Source organism: Tenebrio molitor, chromosome 5 (genome assembly GCF_963966145.1).
Source record: "Tenebrio molitor chromosome 5, icTenMoli1.1, whole genome shotgun sequence".
Lineage (NCBI taxonomy): Eukaryota > Metazoa > Arthropoda > Insecta > Coleoptera > Tenebrionidae > Tenebrio > Tenebrio molitor.
Window position 1 is genome coordinate 9,306,923 of NC_091050.1, and position 23,500 is coordinate 9,330,422.

At 35.2% G+C, this 23,500-nt stretch overlaps 3 protein-coding genes across 4 annotated transcripts in view; 1 reads left to right on the forward strand and 2 right to left on the reverse strand.

The window, feature by feature from the left end:
* Window positions 1-232: 232 nt before the first annotated feature.
* LOC138131646 (neprilysin-2-like) lies at window positions 233-3,384 on the reverse strand. Its single transcript, XM_069048777.1, has 11 exons — window positions 3,113-3,384; window positions 2,929-3,053; window positions 2,665-2,854; window positions 2,293-2,614; window positions 2,071-2,244; window positions 1,807-2,024; window positions 1,601-1,756; window positions 1,208-1,448; window positions 985-1,153; window positions 680-930; window positions 233-624 (listed from the first exon to the last, which is right to left on the reverse strand). Exons 1-11 carry the CDS (start codon window positions 3,136-3,138, stop codon window positions 286-288), a joined length of 2,211 nt encoding a protein of 736 aa, XP_068904878.1. The 5' UTR covers window positions 3,139-3,384; the 3' UTR covers window positions 233-285.
* A 2,598-nt stretch (window positions 3,385-5,982) lies between these two features.
* Window positions 5,983-18,490, reverse strand: LOC138130965 (neprilysin-2-like). 2 transcript variants are annotated; one of them, XM_069047698.1, is made up of 11 exons: window positions 18,472-18,490; window positions 9,593-9,699; window positions 9,359-9,542; window positions 8,982-9,303; window positions 8,469-8,645; window positions 8,203-8,420; window positions 8,001-8,156; window positions 7,709-7,949; window positions 7,491-7,659; window positions 6,778-7,028; window positions 5,983-6,728 (listed from the first exon to the last, which is right to left on the reverse strand). In XM_069047698.1, coding segments are annotated over exons 1-11 (2,166 nt in total). In that variant the 5' UTR covers window positions 18,474-18,490; the 3' UTR covers window positions 5,983-6,389. The 2 variants fall into 2 exon arrangements, with proteins under 2 accessions (XP_068903799.1, XP_068903798.1); XM_069047697.1 differs by lacking the exon at window positions 18,472-18,490 and adding an exon at window positions 14,902-15,115.
* A 4,694-nt stretch (window positions 18,491-23,184) lies between these two features.
* Window positions 23,185-23,500, forward strand: part of Schip1 (Schwannomin interacting protein 1) — a 132,548-nt gene continuing 132,232 nt past the window's right edge. The window contains exon 1 of the mRNA XM_069048709.1: window positions 23,185-23,278. The gene's annotated coding sequence lies outside the window, so the exon portion shown is untranslated. The remainder of the gene's footprint in view (window positions 23,279-23,500) is intronic.

Below are 23,500 nucleotides of genomic sequence, written 5' to 3' on the forward strand. Positions count from 1 at the left end.
AGAGTGTTTTTTTAAATTTGGCGTCGAAGTTGAGAACGCACCACGCGTAAAATTTAAACAGCTGATCCGTGATCCGTTATCCGTATAGTTCATTCACAATCGAGTCTTCAACGCCAACTTCGATGCCAAATTTTAAAAAACTTCTTCGTATCATTTCTAATCATTAGTGCCGAGGTAAATCATCCCATTGACAAGTCTTTTCCTGACAACTCTTTGTACAAGAAAACTACGCATTTTATTTCACTTAACATTTTAACATATTTCTTAACACAACGTACAAATATTTTACCAAACTTGGCACTTATGCTTCGGATTCATTTTCGAATTTTTGTCACACTTGAAGTCTTCTATAAAATATTTCGAATTCATCAGAGGAACATTGACTCTGTATCGTCTCGGCGCATGAACATCATACGTCACCACAAGCTTCAAATATTCGGTTTTTTGTGCCGAACACCACGTGTTCCCCACAGAAATCCAGAACATCTGCTCCGGGGTGTACGGTAATCCGGGTAAAACTTTCTCCGGACCGTGCTTTTTGGACCACTCCTTGTACGCAAGATACGCCAGCTTCGTTCCAGCATTATCCGCTATGTTCTCCCCTTGAGTATTTATCCCATTTAACTGAAACACCAAATCAACCAAATAAAACTTATTGATTTTTAATCGCGTCATTTACATTTAAATTAACTTCAGGTTCGGTGATGTTGCCATATTGGTCGATAATGCATTGGGCTTTCACATCGAAAGCCTCCTTGGTCTTGGGTTGCCACCAGTCAAATAAGTTACCATTTTTATCGTACTGTCGTCCTTGGTCGTCGAAACCGTGAGTGATTTCGTGACCCACAAACTGCCCAATCGCTGCATAATTCATGTACTTTGGTCTGTCAATCTCGAAGAAGACGTTTTGCAAAACCGCGGCCAAAAATTCTTCAAGAAAATGCAACATGTAACAAATGTAGCACCTTTCAAGGTTTCACATACCGATGCTGTTTTCACTAGAGTCGTAAAAAGCTTGTACTAAAGCAACGTAAGCGTGATTGCGCCAGTCTTTCTTGTCCAGTTTTTCATCCAACTGTGGAAACTCTACTTCATTACCGAAAAGAGACAGATTAAGCATGCACCCCATATAATCCGAACTGTCAAAATAGAGCTACAAATTAAAAAAAAAATCAGTTGCTCGCACCAGAACTAGACCTAGACGCACGTTCTTGTAATAGTGTTCCAGTTTCTGATCGTCGAGCAGTTCATCAGGGTATGCCATGTGAAGATGGATCGCTTTAGCCTTCTCTAGTGCGTGTTTTTTAGTGGTGTCATCCATCCAGTCAATTTCCTTCAGCGTCACCACAAACTGCTCTCTTATGTACGTGATCATTTCAGTCATAGCCGCTTTGGCTTCTTTCTTGAAAACATTCCTCACATATAAAGCGCCACTGGCGACGTACAACCTGCAATTATGATTTTTGAATTAGCATCTTCAAGGTGAGTGTGACCCACTGCGCTGAATTAGTAAACAAATCCTTAAAGGTCACGCGACTTGTTTACATCTGAATCAAATAAATTTGCAGCAATGACGTAAAATTAATTCGATTCCTTCTACCTTATGCTTGCTTGAGTGCATTCCTTCCACCTCAACGAGCGCGTATTCTGACCAGATGCGACCTTCAAGAAGTCAAGTTCCAGATCTCTTAGCTCCTTGTTGAGATAAGAGATGTAGTTTTCAGCCAACGACCAGTACATGTAATTAGCCAACGTTCTGAAATTCACACGGCTGAGAGGGCGCTCGAAGTTGCTACAAAACGTTACCTCTTGGGAGTAGTTGCAAGGATGTTCTTCAGTTCCTTGTAGTACGACGGAAACTTAACAATGATGGTATCGTTGTAATCCATTGTTTTGTATGGATGCATCATGGTGTTAATGTACCTCAGCCAGGGAAGATAGTCGTACTCGCTTTCCAACGTCATGACGGCCATCGGGTTGTTTTGTAGAGAGGAGTTGCGGCGTTCTTCTGCAGGTACTGTAATCTTTCAAAATCTTTATCGAAGAGGAGCGAGCCAAAATTTTACTCACTCTGGTCAAGGCGATTATTAGTTCTGCGACGTCTCTCATGTCTTGAGACGCTGTACGGTTGTCAGCACCGAACTTTATGGCGACTTTGGTCATGTAGTTGTAGTAAGCTTCAAAAATGGTCTCGTTGAAGCCGTTCCTCTTGATCTTGTCGAGGCTGACGGTGATTTGATCGAGCTGAAAGCTTCAGACGTAAGGGGGCACTTATTCACAAATTCAACTAACAAAAAGCGCATTTCTAGAGGAGTTGTTGACATCGGGTAGCATCACAAAGTTGAGGAGCATGTCGTGGTTCAACCCCACCTTCATGAAGTTGTAGCTGGTCGTGATCCAGTCGAAACTGTCTTCCTTCCAGTCAACTCCTTCAACCGCCGGCCATCCCCCTGTATATTTAATAAGTCGTTTAAACTTCGGCAGGGAGTTTGCTTCGATTTCCGTTGTGTTCATGCAAGCTTGGTAAAGCGTTTTAACGAGAACAAAAGGCTTTATGTCGTCGGCGGCGATAGGTTTTTTAAGTAAATTTTGCATGCGCGCCTCCACTTCATCTCTGAAATTTTATTTATGTATTAAAATCGCAAAGCGCTTCTAAAACCGTACTCTACGATAGTGAAGGATGATATCTCCGTTTTGTCTTCAGGAATGACGGTGTTTTTTATGAAATTCCCACAGGCGAACTTGTAGAAGTCCTCGCAAGGGTTGGCGTTCAAATCGACCTTTTCCAACACTTGAGTCGCTGTTTTTATGCAATGAGGGGTGAAACATATGTCATGCGAGCCGTACTTGCAGCCTGAAATTTAAGAGGGTGCTCATAAAACACTTCTATTAAATACGGTAGATTTTTCTTTCTCTGATTGCCTTCACCTTGAGGTGATCCGCTTCGGAACAGGTTCACAGACAACACTATTATTATCAGTATGATTAGCACTCCGACTACACCGATCAGGCATTTTTCCGTTCGAGGGCGTCTTCGCCACCATGATGGATTCCTACAGTCAATCAATCATTAAGACTCGCGGTTATGTAATTCCACGATATAGTCACTCACTCGATCTTTAAATTGTGTTCGGTCATTGTTTTACACAAGTGGGCACCTGAGAAGTCCGCACATCTTCATAACTTGTTTACAACTGGATTCAACTTTGCACTCTCGCGAGGAGATGATCTAACTACTTGGATGGGTTTTATTTTGTTGGAGGATTTCGGGGAAAAGGCGGAAAAGATCTAGCTACAGCGAACGAAGGTGTTATTCGTAAATGTGAGGCGAAGATGTTCATGACAATGTCGTGGTCTGAACCGTTCAAAAGTGAATGTAACAGAAAGAGGTGATTTAACTCTAAAAACTTGTCTGACTAGTACGTCAAAGTGTGATCTGCGATTTACATTATGATTTGGACGATTAGCAAATGGATGATTGAATAAAATTTGCATAATTTTGTTGTTTTACACTTGTTGGTTAAAAAGGGGAAAGAGGAAGAAGATAAATAATCGATGTTGGTTACAGATTAAATTAATGATCAAATCTAATAGGTCTTCAGCTATTTTATATCTGCGGCTGCATACTTTTTTTTAAATTAAATTAATCTTTTCTAAATAATCATTTTTTACGGAATTTCTCCATCAAGTTTTATACAAAAATCTAACTGAAAGTATTTTAAAGCTCAGCAGCTTTGATATACCTATCGGGTATTTTTTTTAAATTTCACGTCGTAGTAGCCGTTGAAGAGTTGATTGTGAACGCACCACTCGTGTAAAACGTAAGATTTAAACAACTGAACCTGTATAGTGCGTTCACAATCGACTTTTCAACGCCTACTATGAGGTAAAATTTAAAAAAACACCCGATACCTTGTTAGATTTTTGTATAAAACTCTCTATAAATTCTCTATAAAGTTTTATACAAAAATCTAACTGAAAGTATTTCAAAGCTCAGCAGCTTTGATATACCTATCGAGTGTTTTTTTTTTAAATTTCACCTCGTAGTAGGCGTTGAAGAGTCGATTGTGAACGCACCACTCGTGTAAAACGTAAGATTTAAACAGCTGATCCGTGATCCCTAACCTGTATAGTGCGTTCACAATCGACTCTTCTACGCCTACTATGAGGTAAAATTTAAACAAACACCCGATACTTTCAGTTAGATTTTTGTATAAAACTATAAATTCTCTACAAGTGTATTATACAAAAATCTAACTGAAAATATTTCAAAGTTCGGCAGCTTTAGTATAGTTTCAGATTTTTGTATAAAACTTTATAGAGCCTGAAGAATAATAAATAAAAAAAATTAAAGGAATTTTAAATCTTGCTTGGATCCTGATTTTAGTTATTTGTACATCAGGGCCGCGAAATCATTCTTTTACGTACCGAGAGAAAAATTGTCGCCGAGGCGTCTTGCGGCCGAGGCATACAATTTCGAGAATGTTAAAGGATTTGACGGTCAAGGTGTACACAATACTGTTCACCGTTATAATATTTTTATCAAGATTTATAATTTTTTGACTCATTACGTATTCCACGTATTATTTCCTCTTTTATTTCGTTGACTCTGTTAAAGCAACAAAAAATTTTTCAAAATGGTCGAAAATCCGATGTTAATGTTAACATTAATAAAGATATTGTTTAATTAACTAATTGTTTATTTTAAATGAAGGAAATAATATTTTCCAAGAGGAATAACAAACCTAGACATTGTCGTACTGAAACGTTCCATTTAAAAATACTTTCTGAAAAAAATTAAGAGTTGTCTATTTCAGGGAGATGATAGTTTATTGTGTGCTACGTAAATGCTGTTTAAAACCTTCAGAATAACCTGCATGTACTATTACGGGCAAAAAAAGTCGGACATCAACGTCATTGTCTTGACTTTTAATGTGAAATAACCCTTATCTGATTCTAACCCTACTTTGAATTGATTGACGTTGTCATTAAGTATTGTAGGTTGCAGGGAATGATTGTAAGTAAGCATGTAGTGAATATTTATTTAATACAAAGTCCCAATCGAAATCTACCTTTATCAAAACAAAAGGGCATTTGAAAAAGGAAAATAGGAGTATAAAATAAATTTTTAAACTGTCAGCTAGAATAGTGTCAAAAAAAAAGACAATAAAGCTTGAACTACATCGAATTTTTCAAAACTGACAGAAATTTAGTTAAATATATGGAATGAGCCTTCAAACAAATAGTGCATGACAATTAAATGAATAAATTAGCAGGCTGTAATTATTGTCGTAAACTGTTTCCGTCAAAACTTTTAATCCAATCAGATTGCAGCTAAATCTGAATTTCAGCCAATCACAAGCAAATGAGCGCGGTATCGAATAGTGCACTGGTGCATGAACATTCGCTGTCAAGTGCTTGTTATTGGCTGAAAGAAAGAAATGAAAGATATTACCAAAGAATTTATTAAATAATGCATATTCCTTGGTCTATTCACGATGAATGTGTGAATATGACATTTAGTAACTTTTTTGGTAATAAGTTAGTAACTACAGAACAAATAAAATTCTCTAATAGAAACAGATAGCTTTCGTGTTGTTGTTGAGTATTTTTTATTTTTAGAAAATGTTTTTCCAAATCGAATCAGTGTTTATTTACCAATTTTTTTTTTGTTTCAATTAAGGTATTGATGGTTTTAAGGAATTTGGATATTTATAAGTAGGTAAAATAAAATAACATACTGGAGTATTTTAAAATTTTAATCAATTTTTGAATATTTATTTTTTGATTGGAATTTTATGCGTCAACATTGAGTCAATGTTTATTTATTATTTGTTTAATGTGGTTACAATTCCAGCAGAAAAAAAACTATAAGCATACAGAATGAGACAGTCGATTTTTTTTATCTTGTACGTGAATACTTGACATGTGCGAAAATTATTGCAAGAAAAAACGATTTAATTTTAAGACAGTAATAAAAACAACGTTTAAAATTTTTATTTGTAGTTAAGAAGAATATCCTAACAATAAATCGGTAGTATATTTTAACAAAAACTGTAATATAAAAGCCAGGTAAACTAGTAGGTAATCAACACTAATTCTATAGTTCAGAACTAAAAGCATTGATCAATGTCGATTTTTCAAAAAATAGTTGGTGTCTTTTCATCTGTATTTTGAGTATTTAAAATTGAATTTTTCGAGAACCATCGACGCTTTTAGTTCTGATCTGGGGATTTGAGTATAAATTTAGAAGCTTAAAACCGCTTAAGAATCAAATGCTATTGACTAGAGATCCGCCACAACAGGCACCAATAATGCAAACATTTGGTAGAAATACAAAAGTACCATTACGACTAATCGGAAGAACAAATGTGCAGTGTATACGGGATTTACCAGATAAGACACTTGTGCACCGGATTCATGGGTGATCCTACAGGACAGTTAAAATCCTTGGCAAAATACTCCGAATTCATAAGCGGCACATTAATCCTGTAGTAATTGGGCGAATGGTACCGGTCCATAATGTTAATTTGAAGTTCTTCGCGTCTCTCTACGTCGCACCACGTATTCCCGGCAGATATCCAAAACATTTGCTCCGGCGTGTATGGCAACCCTGGCAATGTGCGTTCCGGTTGATGTTTATTAACCCATTTCTTGTAGGCTAAATATGCTTGTTTAATGCCGCCATTATCGGCTATATTCTCTCCTTGAGTGTTTATGCCGTTCAACTGTAAAGAGAAAATTAAACAGACGTTGGACCCTCCGTCGCTCGCTCACGTTTAAATTTATCCCAGGGACTGTGATGTTGCTATATTGGTCTATAATGCACTGGGCTTTCACGTCGAAGGCTGATTTCGTCTTGGGCTGCCACCAGTCCACCAAATTACCATCTTTATCGAATTGTCGGCCCTCGTCGTCGAAACCGTGAGTGATCTCATGGCCGATTATGTATCCGATTGCACCGTAATTCATATAATGGGGTCTGCTGTTGTCGAAGAAGACGCCCTGCAGAATGCTAGCAGGAAACTCTACACGGAATTAGTCAATGAAAGTGGTTCTGTATTTGTGATCGTTGCCAACAACTTGCGATATTTATTGCAAGAAATGCCACGAGTGATGATAAAAATTATTTCAAATTTTTTAAAAAAGGTTTGAAGGGGTTTTAAAAGTGTAGATTTACGAAAGAAGTTAAATTTAGAGTTCTATACTGCTCGAGCACCTCTTATCTGTTGCAGTTTGAAGAATTTATCGGCGCCAGAGAAATCCAAAATTTTGGAGAATTTTTGAAATTGTTTTCTTGATTCTTCTTCTGTCTATCTGTTTTACATGAAGGTTTAAGTTTCTAAACATCAAAAACATAGCATCATAGTTTTTATCTGTTATCAAAAAGTAGAGACCCCAAAATTTTTTCCCTTGAAACATTTTCTGCAATTCTATCGCAAAATTTGAACAGAAAATAATGTTGCTAATAACATCTTCCTTTTTCTTACCTATGCTGTTTTCACTTTGGTCATAGAAAGCGTTGGTAACAGTAGCATGGGCATGATTCCGCCAATCGTCTTTGCTCGATGGATTGTCAAGTCTCTCGTAGAAGACTCGCTGTGTGAAAAGCGTCACATTCATCATAGACTCTAGATACTTCAAAGGATTCACAGTAAGCTGAAAATCGACACCGTGAAAAATCACCAAATCCACGAGTACCACTCACATTGGCATAGTACTCGTCAATCTTTTTGTCGTCCAGGAGCTCATCTGGATACGCTATGTGTGCGCTCATTGCCTTTGCTTTCTCGAGAGCGTGTTTTCTGGTAATTTCGTCCATCCAGTCCACCGTTTGTAACACTTCTCTGAACTGCTCTTGAATATTGTTGACAATTTCAAGCATGGTGTTTTTGGCCTCCTTTTTAAAAAAGTGCCGAACGTAAAGTGCCCCACTTGCTATGTATATCCTAAAATTGGCTCAAATATGTAGATTTTAATTCAATTCAAATGACTCTCACCTTTTGGGCTTAAGTATGCACTCCTTCCATCTTGCGTCTCGTTCTGATCTACCCGACAGAACCTTGGAAAACCCTAATTGCAATCTCCGCATGTCGTCAGTCAGATATGTGATGAGGCCTTTGACCACCTTCCAAAACATATAATTCGCCATTGTCCTAAAATCTCACTTTATCACCCATCCAACTATATTTACTCGTCAACCTCTTAGGAGTTCCGCGGATGACTTTTTCCAAGTCTTTGAAGTACTGCGGTAGAGTCACAGTAATGTAGTCGTCGTAGGTCATAATCTTGACCGGTTGCAACATCACGTTGATGTAGGTCAACCAAGGGACGTAGGGAAATTCTTTTTCTAACTGTTTGATCGTGTACGGATTGTCCTCGAGTGAGGAGTTGCGTCTCTTTTCGGAAGGCACTGTAATCTTAAAGTATTCTTTTGAAGTTGTTTAGAGATGACGTTGGCGACTTACTCTAGTTATTGCAATGTCTAGCTCGATCACGTCTCTCATTTCTTTGTGAGCTGCCTCCTCTTCGGCTCCAAAGCCTTTGGCGATTTTTACCATGTAGTCGTAATAGGCCCGGACAAGGGTTTCGTTGAAGCCTCGACGCATGATTTTGTCAAATGAGACGATGAAGGGTTGGTCGAGCTGGAATAAATAATCAAAGACCTTCGTCAACTTCAGTTCGTACAAACAAAGAACGTAACATTTTTAAAGATCACGTCTCCTAAAGCAAGGCATGTACAGAGTGATCCAAAATTCCGTATTTACGTAAGTACGTTGTTGAGAAAAGGAAAATGTGAAAACGATTCTCACATTGTCAATATCGGACAAACGTTAGTTGACGCCACGCCACAAGGGCACCAAGGTGCCCATACCGTTTTTTTTTTAAATCTTGTTTAGACTGGCACACTTCTCCCCACAAGTACTTTATATGTCCCTAATTATTAGATTGTCCCATTTTGTTGTTTCTTGTGGACTGACCGTGAGGGTGTCTTTGGAGGAGTCCGAGACGTTGGGGGAGACATTGAACTCGAAGAAGATGTTGGAGTTGAAACCGAATTTCATGAATTCGTAGATGGTGTGGGTCCAGTCGAAGCCCCTCTCGTTCCACCTTTGCCCCTCGACCACCGGCCAGCCCCCCATTCCTCTGAGTGTCCTTTTGAGGTCCTCCACCGAGTGCGCCTCGATTTCCGTGGTGTTCATGCAAGCTTGATAAATAGATTTGACAAGAACAAAAGCCCTGGTATCGGTTTCTTTGATGGGTTTCTCCAGCAGCGTCCGCATCTGCTCATCCACCGTGTCGCTGCAAGATCGGGTATTAAATCGTAAATTATCCAAAAATGTCCGGGGAAGCCCACCTCACCAACGAGAACGATGATATACTAGACTTGTATTGGGGGAGGGCCGTGTTCTTTATGAAATTCGCGCAACTGAACTTGTAAAAGTCCTGGCAGGGGTCGATATTTAAATCCACTTTCTGGAGGACTTCGGCTGCGGTTTGGATGCAGCTGGGGCTGAGACACACTTCGGAAGTTTTCCCGGCTGCAAATGCGATTTATGTGGCTTCGTTCGATTCCGAGTGGTTCGCTCACCTGATAATTTCACGGCTAAGATGATTATCACGACAATTATCAGGAGCGTGACCGCCAACAGAAGCCATCTTTCCAGCCGGGTGCGTCTTTTCCACCACGACGAGTACCTACAACACCGCGATTATGGCAAATGATGGATACGTGGGAAGCGCTGATTTATTCAAATTGAGATTGATGCCTGGAAGCACGTTAATTCTTCGATACCGCTGTTGAGATTTTAATGTAGTTTTACGGCTTTTACGTCACTAATTGAAATAAAAATTCTTCCAATGCCTCGTTGCTTACACAAACATTAAAATGAAATTGTTCCATCACGACGTTACGGCTTGCCGGAGGTGTTTAATTTATATCTAACACCGATCTAAATTACAAATAGTCTAAAAATACAAATTAAAACTGATCGATTGGTTATAAATGGGTTAGTGTGTCATGTCTAATGTAATGCCAGACATGATCACAATTCATCTGGCATTACGATTCGATGAAATGATCAAATCGTCAATTTAAACGTTAAATAATTGCACGGATTAAATAAATAAACCCTCGGTACGGAGCTGTTAATTCCAATAACAATAACGACAACGAGAGAGGCGATAAATTTGCTTTATTTGCACAATAGTCTTCAGTGATTTACGTTCCAACTGTAATAATTCATGATCGCACTAGTTTTCATTTAGAAAAATTTCTTTCTGATTCAATGTTGAATGAGGAGTTGATTTACGTAGTCGTGGCCTGGACGTTTTGTTTCTTGATCGAGGCAGCTTGCTTTGTGTTGTACTGAATTAATTAGGAACTGAATGATCAATGATATCACTGGCGTAATAATTAATGTCACAAGATCAAACGTATCATGTGATGAGTAAGTAACCGTGACCAAATTAATTAATGATCTGTAAGTGCGAGAGGGTGCCATTAAAATAAGGGAAGCGGAATGGGACCGGGAGGGTGATTTTGCATCACCCATCTAGACCAGTTTGTTTATCGTCAAGAGTTGTAAACTTTTTTTTTACCTTTTTATTGCAACATGTTTTAAGACTAGGCGGTTAATTGTGGGAGTTAGTGTAAGAAATTAGTAACGGTTCTGGGAAAGTGTAATTGTAAAATTGATTTTTTTTTCTTCAAATCATGACTTGTAAACAAGTCGCTAATGATGGTTTTTAATTATTTCTGACAGGGGTTTAAATTTGGTAAACTGAGTGATGAGAAAATTATGGGTGTTCCTAAAACGTCTAATTTCGTGACGTTAATTGCACTACTTCTAATTTGAATGTCGTTTCGACTGTGTTTAAGTTAATTAAATTCGGATAATTAAGTGTAGAACGAGAGTGATTTCTTTTTGAGTGTTTGAATTAAGAAAAATGAGGAAAAAATCCTGGTTCGGCCAGAAATTAATAACATACCTACACTTTTAGAAACTAATTTACTTTTAGACAAGCGAATTAAATTAGACGACGTGATATATTTAATTTTTATTTTACATTTTTAGTTATATAGACCAGTCTTCTTACTTGAATTATTATGTTTAATTTAAATGTAGTTTTAACTACATTTAAGTTAAAGATAGTGAGTGTGATTTATTTTTGTCTGTTAACATTAAAAAACTTTTTAAAAAGTTTAATTTTAGAATATAATTATAATTAGAATATAAATTTAGAAATTACATATTCCTGTGATGAGAATAAAAGTAGGAAGTCAAAGTTTTATTTAAGAATATAATATTGGAATCAAAGAAGTTACAATAGTTAATTTTGACTCAACTTAATTTTTATTACGAGGGAGATTTTTATATTAATTACCTAGCTATGAAGGAAAAGAGTTGGGAGAAAAATAATATTTTATTTTTCAACATATGATCCATTAAGGGCCGGTTTCACCAACACCAGTTAAAGTTAACTGTAGGATAAAATATACGAAAATATTGTAATAACAATAGATAACGAAGCATTTTAACCTACAGTTAACTTTAACTGCCGTTGGTGAAACCGACCCTAACGGTAACACATTTATTCCAACGTTTTTCTAATAAGGCTATGCCTTCAAAAAAATCCTTTGATAAGTCTTCAAACATTTCTCTACCCCTTCTTTCGGGTATTCATCCGAAAAAAAATACGCTTGTGTTTTTTTTTTAATTCAGGAAAGAGATAAAGTCACTGGGTGCTAAATCTGGGCTGCAGGGTGGATGCTCTATCTCTATAAAGTCGCACTCGTCGATTACTTCACGGACTTGGCGAGCTTTGTGAACTTTGTAATTCACGAAACAGAATAATCTTTTGGAGACTTTTTTTGCTACTCGTATATGGCAGTTTTCAACTTTCTGATTGTTTCCTTATAGACTTCTTTTGTTATTGTAAAGCATTTTTTTCATGTACTCAGTCAATAAGATTCCTTCTAGATATATCCAAAAACACTGTCGCCGTCAGCTTTCCTAGTGAATTCTGTGTTTTTGCCTTTTTTGACGATGGCGATCCCTTGTGAACCCATTGCATGGATTCTTATTTTGTCGGTGGATCCCAGTAATACACCTACGTTTCATCACCTGTTACAGTTTTCGAAAAAAGCTCTTCGTCGTCAGACAAAGCCCCCAAGTTTTCTTCGCAAATATGTTGCCGACACAGTTTTTGTTTTGGATTAAGCAATTTAGGAATCCAACGTCCTTAGACCTTATTCATTCCTAAATCTTCATGCAAAATTTTAATACTGCAGCTTCCGATGTCACTACTTCATCGACAATCATTGAAACTCTTATTCTTTGATCTGCTAAGACTAAAACCTCAACTTTTTCATGTTTTCGTTGGTTCTTGAGTCACCTTGAATAGATTCCCTACCCCATCGAAATTGTGTGCACCAAAATGTTATCGTAAAATATGATGGTACATCTTCCCCATTCACATTAATCATCCTCTGGTGAATATTCTTGGGTTCATTTTCTTCACTGGTCAAGAATTTGATTACGCTTCTACATTCTAGCTGAATTTCACTCATTTTGTTAGTGATCAAAAGAGAATCTTAATTTGAATTGTGGTATTTCAGAAATAACGAAGAGAGATTCTTTAGGTTTAATTGTTACAGCGAAAGTATCGGGTGTTCATTTAAATTTATCCTCAAAAGTTGGCCTTGAAGAGTCGATTGTGAACGCACCACTCGTCAGTCTGGAGAATAAAAATACAAACAACCCAGAAAGTGAGGTTAGATTTAAACAGCTGATCCGTGATCTGTAATCCGTGGTGTGTTCACAATCGACTCTTCAACGCCTCCTTTGAGGATAAATTTAATGAACATTCGATATATCGGAACGAAGAATGAAAAAAACGTTCATAAATTAAATAAAAAATTAATTTTTGTTTGACTAGTTCTTAGGTTTGGCTTCTTATGTCAGTTTAACATAACACTGTCTTAGAAAAAAAATCTTTCATTTTTAGAAGATTTACATTCTCTAAGTACTGCAGTCCCTGTCGAAACAACTTTGTCAGATGTATTAAAATTAGGATGAATGAGAAATTCCACTTAATAATTCATTAAATACTAAAGTAAAAAACATAATTACATAAACATTTTTGTTTTATAATACAAAAATTTCCGATAATAAAGTAAAAAATAACTTCAAAATGCTTATCTTTACGCTTTTCAAAATATTATGATAAATTGAACAATCATGTTTTTGACAACTGAAAAATCTTTCTGTTCTCTAAGATTTGTGTTGATTTATTTTATGGTTACTTTTTTGTTTGAAAATAAATTATCATAAATGTAATAATAATAAATTAATATTTATTTATCCAACTTTCTATTTCATTTTTAGATTGATCTTATTTTAGATTTGCTAATCTAAACTAATCTAAACTTGAAACATTTTTTGACTTTGAGAGATTATTAAATAATTTTAAATTATAACATTTTGATGATTATTCATATCATTGTGAAATATTTTAAACGTATTTTGTCACTTTTAGGCTCACCTTATACATTATGTATACGTTATCATGACGTATTGTCCTCATGTATGAGGCTGTGACATTACAGTTGCCTTGACTTCTCTTTGCCACACTTTGCTATTATTAGACTAAATTGAATTTTTTTAGCAAATACATTTTTACACTAGAATGAAAATACATAACGTATATGTTTGGTTTATAATTTCTATACAAAAACATTCTTCAAGTTCAAGTTCAAAAATCTTAACAGTGAAGAAAGAGTACAATGTTATGCGTTCATATTTGGATCTTTACTGATTTAGATACTTGGATTCTTGGATTTGATTTAAATTACACTTGGTGCATTATGAATTAAAAATTACAACAACTGAGTAAATAAATTATTAACTTGTGGAAATATCACTGATTTATAATTAATTATGATTACAAAAACTAATTCAACTTGACAAATATCTAAAAAAAATAATTTCAATTATCTCTTTTGTCAGCGAAGGCCGTTTAACAATTTTAATTGATTTATAATAAAACACGCGTGTTAACAAGCCAGTTGTGAACAAACATAGATAAATTAACAATAATTCGGAAGTGGGATTTCAGCTCCACTAGTTTACAGTAAATAAAACGCATATCCTGGGAACCTGCGTATCTCACACGATCTAACATAAATTTTGTTTAATTTAGTCACAATTGAAGTTTCAGTCGTAAATATTTATGATACCTTGTATACCTGATGCAAGGTAAAACGCTACATACAAAAAAATATTTAGAAAAAATTGAAACGGTACTATTCTTAGAAGTCAGCTCCTTTAATCTCAATCATTATAAAATTTCTTTCAATTCTGTTGACCATTCAGTGCACAAAAATGACACACTTTAACCCGACTGCCATGAAATTGATTTCTCGGCCTGCAGCTACCGAAATCCACATCTCAAATCAGAAGACACGTTTTGTGCGTGCACTGCCATTACATAACATTTATTTACTTTACGCATAGAAACTCTGCATTAAACAAAATTATACCCTACTTCCGGCGGAAGACGATTTGCCTTTGTGTGATGTTGGCAATAAATTTCGCCAACTCTATAAAATACGACTGACATTAATTTAAATCTTAGCAGCGAATGTGTTTTCGTTGTAACGTGAACTGCCATAAACAAAATGTGTCAACTTATGTCAAATTAGAAGAAAAAACTCGCCGAAAAAATTACATAACAAGCGTCACGCCGCCAGATGGAAACCATCAATTAAAAAATTAAAAATCGCGGGTTTGTGTCACAGGAACGGTCTCAAAAAAGGGGAAAAATATTTTTGGGTCTTTGCAGTTTTCCAAATTTGATGTGGTGGTTTTGAAAAAAAAAAACACAACAGAAACTTACTTTGCTTTTGAACTTTGCTCGTTGATCATCGTTTGACACTGACCAATCGCACTGGTGCAAACGTTTGTTTGCAAATTTTTTTTGAATCGGGATCTGCACCCGCTTGAACACTTTCAACTTGTAACAAACACAACCAACAAATTGACTTAACTTTTCAGCCCCACTCCTGTGGACGAGCGCACATGGATCCTGCAGTAGCAGAACAAAGATGAACACTTTCAGCTAATCGCATTTCAGTGTTTGCCGATGCGATTAGACGATTTGCAAAAATCGAATGTAATTGCTTGCGTGATGTATAATTGCTGGTTGATAAAAGGAGAAAATTTGCATAATATGTATTTAGGACTGCGGAATTATACGTCGGGTACATGCTAGGTGACTATTATCGGAACACAACAAACATACCATCTGCAATTTTAAATGACGCTGTGACCCGCACGCCTATGGCATAAAATGCATTTTAATTTAGACCGTGACAGCTTCAAGGATACGCTCCTGGTACATTCGCTGCTGTCATTTATCGCGTGTTTAATTAACTCACCTGAGCCAACAAGTGCTTTGTCAGCTGGTTCCAAAATTGAAAAACGAGCTTTACTAATCCGCGGCGCCGGCAAAGGTCGCAAAGATCAACGATGCTCCAGTAGAATCTGGAATGGAGGAAAGCCAGGAATTTTTTTATTTCCGCGAACAAATTCGGCCCTCGATCATTTGCATTATCCCGAAAGACGAATTGGATGAAGTCGTACATATGAAAAACACTGAAACGTTACAGACGTCTCTGTTTTATCTCACGTCAGGCCGACACATTTGCCACTGTTTTTCTTTTCTCTGCAAAATGAGTGATGCTAAACAAGAGCAAGAGTGCGAGGGAGCCAATTCCCTAATTGGCGGGAAGCGCTCTCGGGATTCGAGTGCCGCCCACATTTTTTAAAATATTTCAAGTCGGTGCGATTATCTAATAATGGATATAATTTCAGTTTGATTGGTTTTTTCCTCGCGTTTGTGCGCGCGAAGCGTGAACCGGAATGGTTCAAGCAGTAAACGCCTTTTCCCGAAAAAATTCTCAATGCCATTTTCAGATTCTTGCAGTAATTTGATACATTCGTTTTTTGTGTTTTTTTGCGTTGATCTCGTTAGTTCATAACCCATTTATACTTGTAGCAAGTACGAAGTTAAAAATGAAACTCCGTAATTGTGATGAAGGAGATGTAGTACTAGAGTAGATCGCTTTACGAGGAGCATTAACCCCGAGTAATTTCAAATATCCACTTTGATGTCAGAGGTCGCTAGTTGCGAACATATGGCTTTAAACTTACATCATTGCACATTTTCCTTATCAAAGAAAGGTTTACTGAAGCTGAAAATTATAGATTAGAGATCATCCTGGACAGTTCATAGAAATTTCAAGCGAAATTTAAAAAATCTATTTATTTGTGTAGTTTAAATTAGAACGCTTACTAGGTACCTGTCTGATCTGTAAACCACACTTTTGTTGAGATCTAATATACACAAAGATGTAGAGTGTATTATGGAAATTAATGCGAATATTTCAATAATAAAATTTATCAATTTTTCTTTAAAATAATTGTTCGAATCGTATTTTCTCTTCTTCATTTTAAGGAGTCGTTCGAAAGCTAGTATCAAAAAACATAACGAAAATAAATTCTTATTGAAAAAAATTATCGAATATAAATTCTTATAATGTGGTGAATTATATCGGATGTTCATTTAAATTTCTCTTCAAAGAGTGGATTGTGAACGCACCACTCGTCAGTCTACAGAGTAAAAACTATAATGTAAAAACCCACACAACGCAAAAAGTGAGGTTAGATTTAAACAGTTGATCTGTGGTCTGCAATCCGTGGTGTGTTCACAATCGACTCTTCAACGCCAACTTTGAAGAGAAATTTAAATGAACACCCGATACTAATTTTGAATTAACAGACATGATGATTTTGTAATGCGAAGTTCTTTGAAATGCGTTCAGTATGATAACCTTCCTGAACGTCATCTTCTAGATTATCTTATCTTATCCTATTGCAGCTGTGCAACATTTATGAGGTAGCTTTCGTGGCTGTCAAAGATCGAGAGAAGTTCTGGACACAGATAAAGCTTATGCACAACGTTGGGTTTATTAGAAGTGAGGGTAAATTAAGTTGAGAAAACGTTTCACTTCGATGACTTTGCGTATATTAATTGTAAGTGAAGCCTTTTTGGAAAAATCGTTGGTCAGTTCTGTTATTGGTTAAAATATTCGCATTAATTTCCATAATATCGGGTATATGGCTCACAGACAAAGGATGGAAAAATATTAATGCAATTTTTATTGGCATACATTGGCTGCACCGAAAGTTTCTGTCATTTACAATAAAAGTCCTTATTTTTTTGAAAAATAGATTTCTTTACTTTTATTAGTTAAAGTTCTCACAATCCGGATCAACAAATTGACGTAAGCAATAGAACCAACTGAAAAAGAACCTCTTTCTGAATTATTTTTAAAACAATATTTTAATTTTGCAAATCCATATTTAAAATTTCCAACGACTTGTAAAAAATCGTAAATTTTTGCCATTAGGACTTTTTTGTTATGTTATGTTATTTCTTTTTCGAGATATAGGCCAAAATGCACCTAATTTTTTCTGTGACGGTTTACACTTTGGCATGGATTATTTGTAATTGAAATCTCACACTAGAATTTATTGTGTGTAAATATTTCTGTTACTGTCAAAACCAGAACTGACGCCTTTCTCTCCTTAAACGCATTTTAATCATGCAACATTGATTTATAAAAGTTTGGAGGTTATTTATTAAGTACAATCAAATTGTAAACTTTAATTAGCAAGTGACTGTAATAATAATGAAGCAAATTTGGTGGGTTGGCATTCCTGAGCAATAAGCCTCGTCACAGGCAACACGTCATGTCTTGATCATATAACGAGTTATATGGTCTTGATTCATTTTTTAGGTTAGGATGTTAGAAGTTTAGTGTTATTGTGAATAATTGACGTCGTAAATAAGATTTTATAAATTATTACAAACAACATTTTGTAAATGTCTCTTTAATTACGTGCTGCAGTTTTTGCAAATTGTTGTTGGTATTATGTTAAGTTGTAAAAAATCACTTTTTAAAATAAAAGGTAAGAATGAGAAGTGTCTTTTACTTGACTTTTGGTAACAACACAAAATTTAAAATATGTTGCCAACCCAACAAAAAAAAAGCACTAACATTTATAGTCATTTGGAATGACAAACATTTGTTTTATGCTGTATTTATTATAATTCTGTAAATGCAAATGATAGGTATATTTTTTCTGCAAAAGTTAATTTAGAAAATATGTAGTATAATTCGAATTAAAATTTTAATGCGCGATTAACCATGAATCTGATTAGTTTAACCTGGTCACGTGTTCAGTTAATATCGCATTTGATTACGATTAACTTAATTTGGCTTCTGAATTTGTTTCACTGTTGTTTCATCAAAGAAAGAGGACTGAGAAATTCCACAACAATTATGAAATTTCAAATTCATCATTAATCTTCAAACAAAGTCTTCAAACAATATTTACTCACATTTATGACATATGTAGGGTAGAACGATGGGGTAAAAGTTATGTTTGGTCAGCTGCAAGGCGAGTTGAATACTGTCATTCAAGGTTTAGATTTGCTTTCCTTTAATGGTTCCGCTCTTTGACTATCAAAAAACGACAGCGAGATTTACTTTTTGCTGAAGAAATATGGAATTAACTATTTGTGTTGTTGTTAAAATATTGTTATGGTCACATATTTATATTAAATAGATTGTTGACAAAAACTTTACAACAAAAGAGAAATAATAAAATTGACCGACCAAGTGTTTTATTTTCAAGAAAACTTAAACTGAATCTTGTGAACGTATAATTGTAGTAAAAGTAAAAAATGTGTTTTTATGTCAAGTTTTTAAATCTATTGGAGAATTTATTGTTTAATTAAAAAAATGTTTTTCAGAATGACTTGGTGGTTTGCAAACTCATTCTGTATTCTCAAAAGCAGAATTATCATTTGCTTATGGAAAATAAGTTAAAATTGCGTCAACAAAACCCTTTCGTATTTGCGAAGATACAATTTTCAGGAATATTTTCCATTCTTGTGCGAGCATAATACAGGTTTTAGAATCGTTCATTTAGGCAGGAAATAATCAAGTTCTGTAATTATATGTTTAAGAATAAACAAACCTTCGAACAAATGTTTGAAATTAAAACATTGTTTTAGTACTTTGCTTCCCATAAATGAACCTCTCATATTTCCTGCGTCACTCCTTTCAGTTTTCACAATGGAACAAGTTGTGTTTACAATTGAGTAATAAAACATTAATTTTCAGGAAGATATTCCGCAAAATTATGTCTTTATAAATAAGCGTTATAAGAATTTTTATGGGTTTTTTATTACATTTGTGTAAAAAATTAATGTAATTAGTTGTAATCATTTAAATATGGCGATATATCGCGTCATAAAATAAATGTAATTTTTTTTCTCTGGCAACCAGTTTTATAAATATTTAAAAGCCAATAATTGATTGTGTATTAATTATTAATGTGTCTTCTCTTGGTATTTATATCCTTTTTACTTAGCCCATCATGCATCCTGATTTATTTAACAAAAATTAAGCAAATATTTATATCAAAATATTTGTAATTTTATGATAGCTATGTATAAGTATATTATTAAGTATAATTATATTACTAAATATACTATTATACCGTGCGATCAACAATTATTTAGATCATAGAAGGCGTTGGAAATATAAACGTATGTCGAAATCTAGACAACCAGGGGCTCTGGATGCACGGAAGTATTTTAGGTTGCATATACCTGTTTCAATTTAAATTAGAAAATGTTTACCGAAATTCGGTCAAATAGGCATGATGAATCTTTTATGTTCTGAAATAAAAACCATTTTTGCGTTAAAATTTGACTAATAATGACAGTTGTTTGACGTTTATTGAGTTAGCAAAGATACGAAAAATCTGACACTGTCAAGTCATAGCCGCCCTTATCTAAGTAATTGTTGATCACACGGTATTATTAAATTATTTCTGAACTGTTTTCTAAGTTTTTTGTAAACATTATTGTCAGAATGTTTTCATTTTAGTGAAAATAATGAAAACATACTCTTAACTTATTTTAGCTAAACAGAATCACTAATCTAGTTATTTTTTGAGATTCCGTGTTGGTCACCCTGTTTTCAAGTCAAATAACTTGATTAGATGAATGAGTAGGTATCACAGAAAAAAATGCAACCGATAAATCAAAAGCACGCAAGCATGAAAAATGTATGTATTATGGTCCCCCTACGAAACTTCCATTGGCCCAATGAAAAAGAAAATTATCGAAAGTGTCATTAATCATTATTATCGGCACAATAAGAGAAATTTTTTGTCCTTCAAGGTGTTATTTATAGTGTTTGAATCTGTTAGGGTGCAAGACCGATGTTCCCTGATTAGTGGAATTTTACGTAAGGAAATAAGAGAAAACCGTGAATTGCAGAACCATTACAGGTTGTGTTTAGGCTCGTTATCGTGTCTCTAATGCAATAAAACATTTTTATGTAAATTTTCCTTTGTGCGGAATAAATGTAATAACTGTTAAAAAGGAACGTTGCAATCTGATAACCCGAAGAACAAGCAATTTATTTTTGTGTGGCGACTTAGCAATAATTAAAAAGCGCTTTCACATTTATTTACGCGATTAATATCACTGATTTGTAACCGCAATAAATCAGCTCCGACTTCAACAGATTAAACTTTACCGCCGATTTTAATTGAACCATTTGCAGACACTTTGTTGTTGCAGATTCGATACACGCAAACAGCGCCATCTGAGGCTGAAATCTTAAACTCGTACTAAAAATTCCGGGAGCGAGAAAGTTTGTAAAACTAGTAGTTCTAAAGTTGTGGAGCTTTGAATTATGGGCCATAAATTAAAACGTCAGTCCACTACGGCTCGTTCAGTTCGTTGGACAAGAAAGTGGTGATAATAACCGGCAAAAAAATGGTGAATACCGTTTCGGTTTAGTCGAGGTCTGCGACGAAAATTAATGAAGAAAATGTCAGCCGTATGTGGATTGTTGTGACCTTTTACAATGTGTGATTTGAAATGCACAGTAAGAATCTCGGTCGGTGTTAATCATTTATAAATAGTGTGGCGTCATGATCAGATAAAATTAATTAATGAAAATTAATTAGGAGCGGTGGACAGGAAGTGTTGACAGGTGTTCGGTCTAGATTTAATTACGTTTTGTTGTCCATCCAGGTATTATTTCCTGCAAAATTAATAGGGAAAAGTGTATTTTAAAAATTTGTGATTGAATATTTTGATGCTTTTAATTTTGAGCGTGTCGAAGAATTGAGGAAAAGCCTTGGAAATAAGCATACAATAGCCTTAAAAAGGTGTGAATGTTAAACTAGATTCATTCCTCCATAAATTATTTTAGCAGAAAAGCAATTTTTGTGTGATAAAACACAATACTGTATGCATCAAATATTACTACACATTTGGCCTGTTTTACATCACTCGGCTCACGCCTCGTGTTTCAAATTTCGACGTTATACCTGAAAAGTAATCTGACAGCGCTACTCACATGAAAATAACTATTTATCGCTGTGAGTTTTTTTTAAATATAATTGTTTTTATAGTTTGAAAAATCAAAACCGATCCTCAATACTACAGTCAATTGCAAAAAAATCGAGTACAGTCACGAGCAATAAATTTTGATCGTCAAGGTCATTTGACGCAATCGAAAATGCTCCATTGTAAAACAGTCGTAAATATCATAACCTTTCATCATGTTGTATGACATTAATTGTCATTTTTTGCTCATTTTTTGACACTTTGTTGACATGTGCTGGAAAAATTTGTTGCTGTTTTTACTTGATAATTCGGTATAAAAATGGTTTCTAGGGGTGTTCAAGGAGTGGATTAGAAAAATAATCCAAATCTAAAACGAGCAAAAGTGTAGGAACATATGAGGATTTTATTGTGTCGTTTTAATTCAATGTTGGATTGATGAAAAGAATATTATTTTTGTTGAAGGAGGATGAAATCTTTTCAAATACGACTCCAATTCAGGGTTTTAGTAAATTATACTTAAATCATTACGAGTATGCTGCGAAGAATGGGAATCCAAACTAATTAAAGAGGCTTAAGATGCAGCTTAAGAACATTGACTTCCATATGAAGGAAAAAATATAATAAAACCAGGGAAAATTAAAGAAGAGGAAATGTTCACAGTTTTGTAATACAATGCTTGTGTAATCTTTTACAATAGAGAGCTGGTGCAAATTGGGCAACTTAAAATATCAACAGAGATCAATTTTACAATTTTGAAAGAACTTTTCATCCTCTATCTAACAGTAGAAGCAAGCATTTTATAAATCGGTCGATTAAAACAAGAAAGGATATCGGTAAATTTCGATGACATGGAAGACTTGAGAGCCACATTCTGTAAATTACATCACAAAAGTTTTCTATACAAAGTTGAATATCATTTGGATGTCAAGAAGTGTAGCTCATTTTGAAAATTTGATTTGATGATATTTTTTATGCTTTCACTGTTGGGTATTTCACGACTGATAATGAGCCCGACGAAATTGAAAATGCAACCCACAATACATGCAAAATTAGCGTGGATATTTATTTTTTGATTTAAAAACATAAAACATAGTTAGCTGTGCAATTTCGTAAATTTTGACATAAACGTCATTCGCTTGGTTAAATGAAATTGTATAAAACCAAGAGTTTTTGGGAAATAGTAAATTATTTGCCTCAATGAAAAGCTCACAGTGACTTTTTTTAGTTAAAGAGGAAGTTTAAGTTTTTCTTTTATTTTTCCTAATATTTTTTAAGATAATTTTTTATTCACTACTTATTTCATGATTTCGTTGTCCCCCAATCGACAACGACCAAATTTGCCTTTCCAGCGCTCCTGCACCGGTTGTAGATTATTCAAACGGCAGCTGAAACGCCGAAGCATAATGTATCGTCGGCATTTTAAATAATTCACCTTGGCGAAGTGAAATGAGATTGACAGTAGATTTTGCGTCGGTGCAATATCTCTCCCGTCCCCTGTCGGTGGCGGTTCGGTCCGTCCGCGATTTCTATAAAATTCCCAACAATAGTTCTTTCTTTATTAAGAACTATTTCTTGTTGAATGGGTCGAAGCAAGAGCGTGCGCATTGTTATTCGAATAGTATGAATACGGCGCGTATATAAATGTAAGGGCGCTTACGACGCTGTCTCAGTTGTAATCGCGTCGCGACGCGAATATAAACTTACCGAACCGCATTGTTTCCAGGTGTTTCCTGCTGTACGTGTCGGCGGAGCCACCTCCAAGGACCACGTTGTATGTTTACGATGTAAATTGGTGTGTTCTTAGATTGCATGATCGACAAAAAAAAAACATTTACCCAGCCGAATTTGCATGCCGAAATTGCCACCTGCACGTGATCCGGAATTTTTCCGGGCGGTCTAGATAGTTGACAATGACCCGCTAATCAGATGGGCAAGCTAATAAATCTCGCGATGATTTTATGACTCGACGAACTTAATCCGGGGATCATGACAA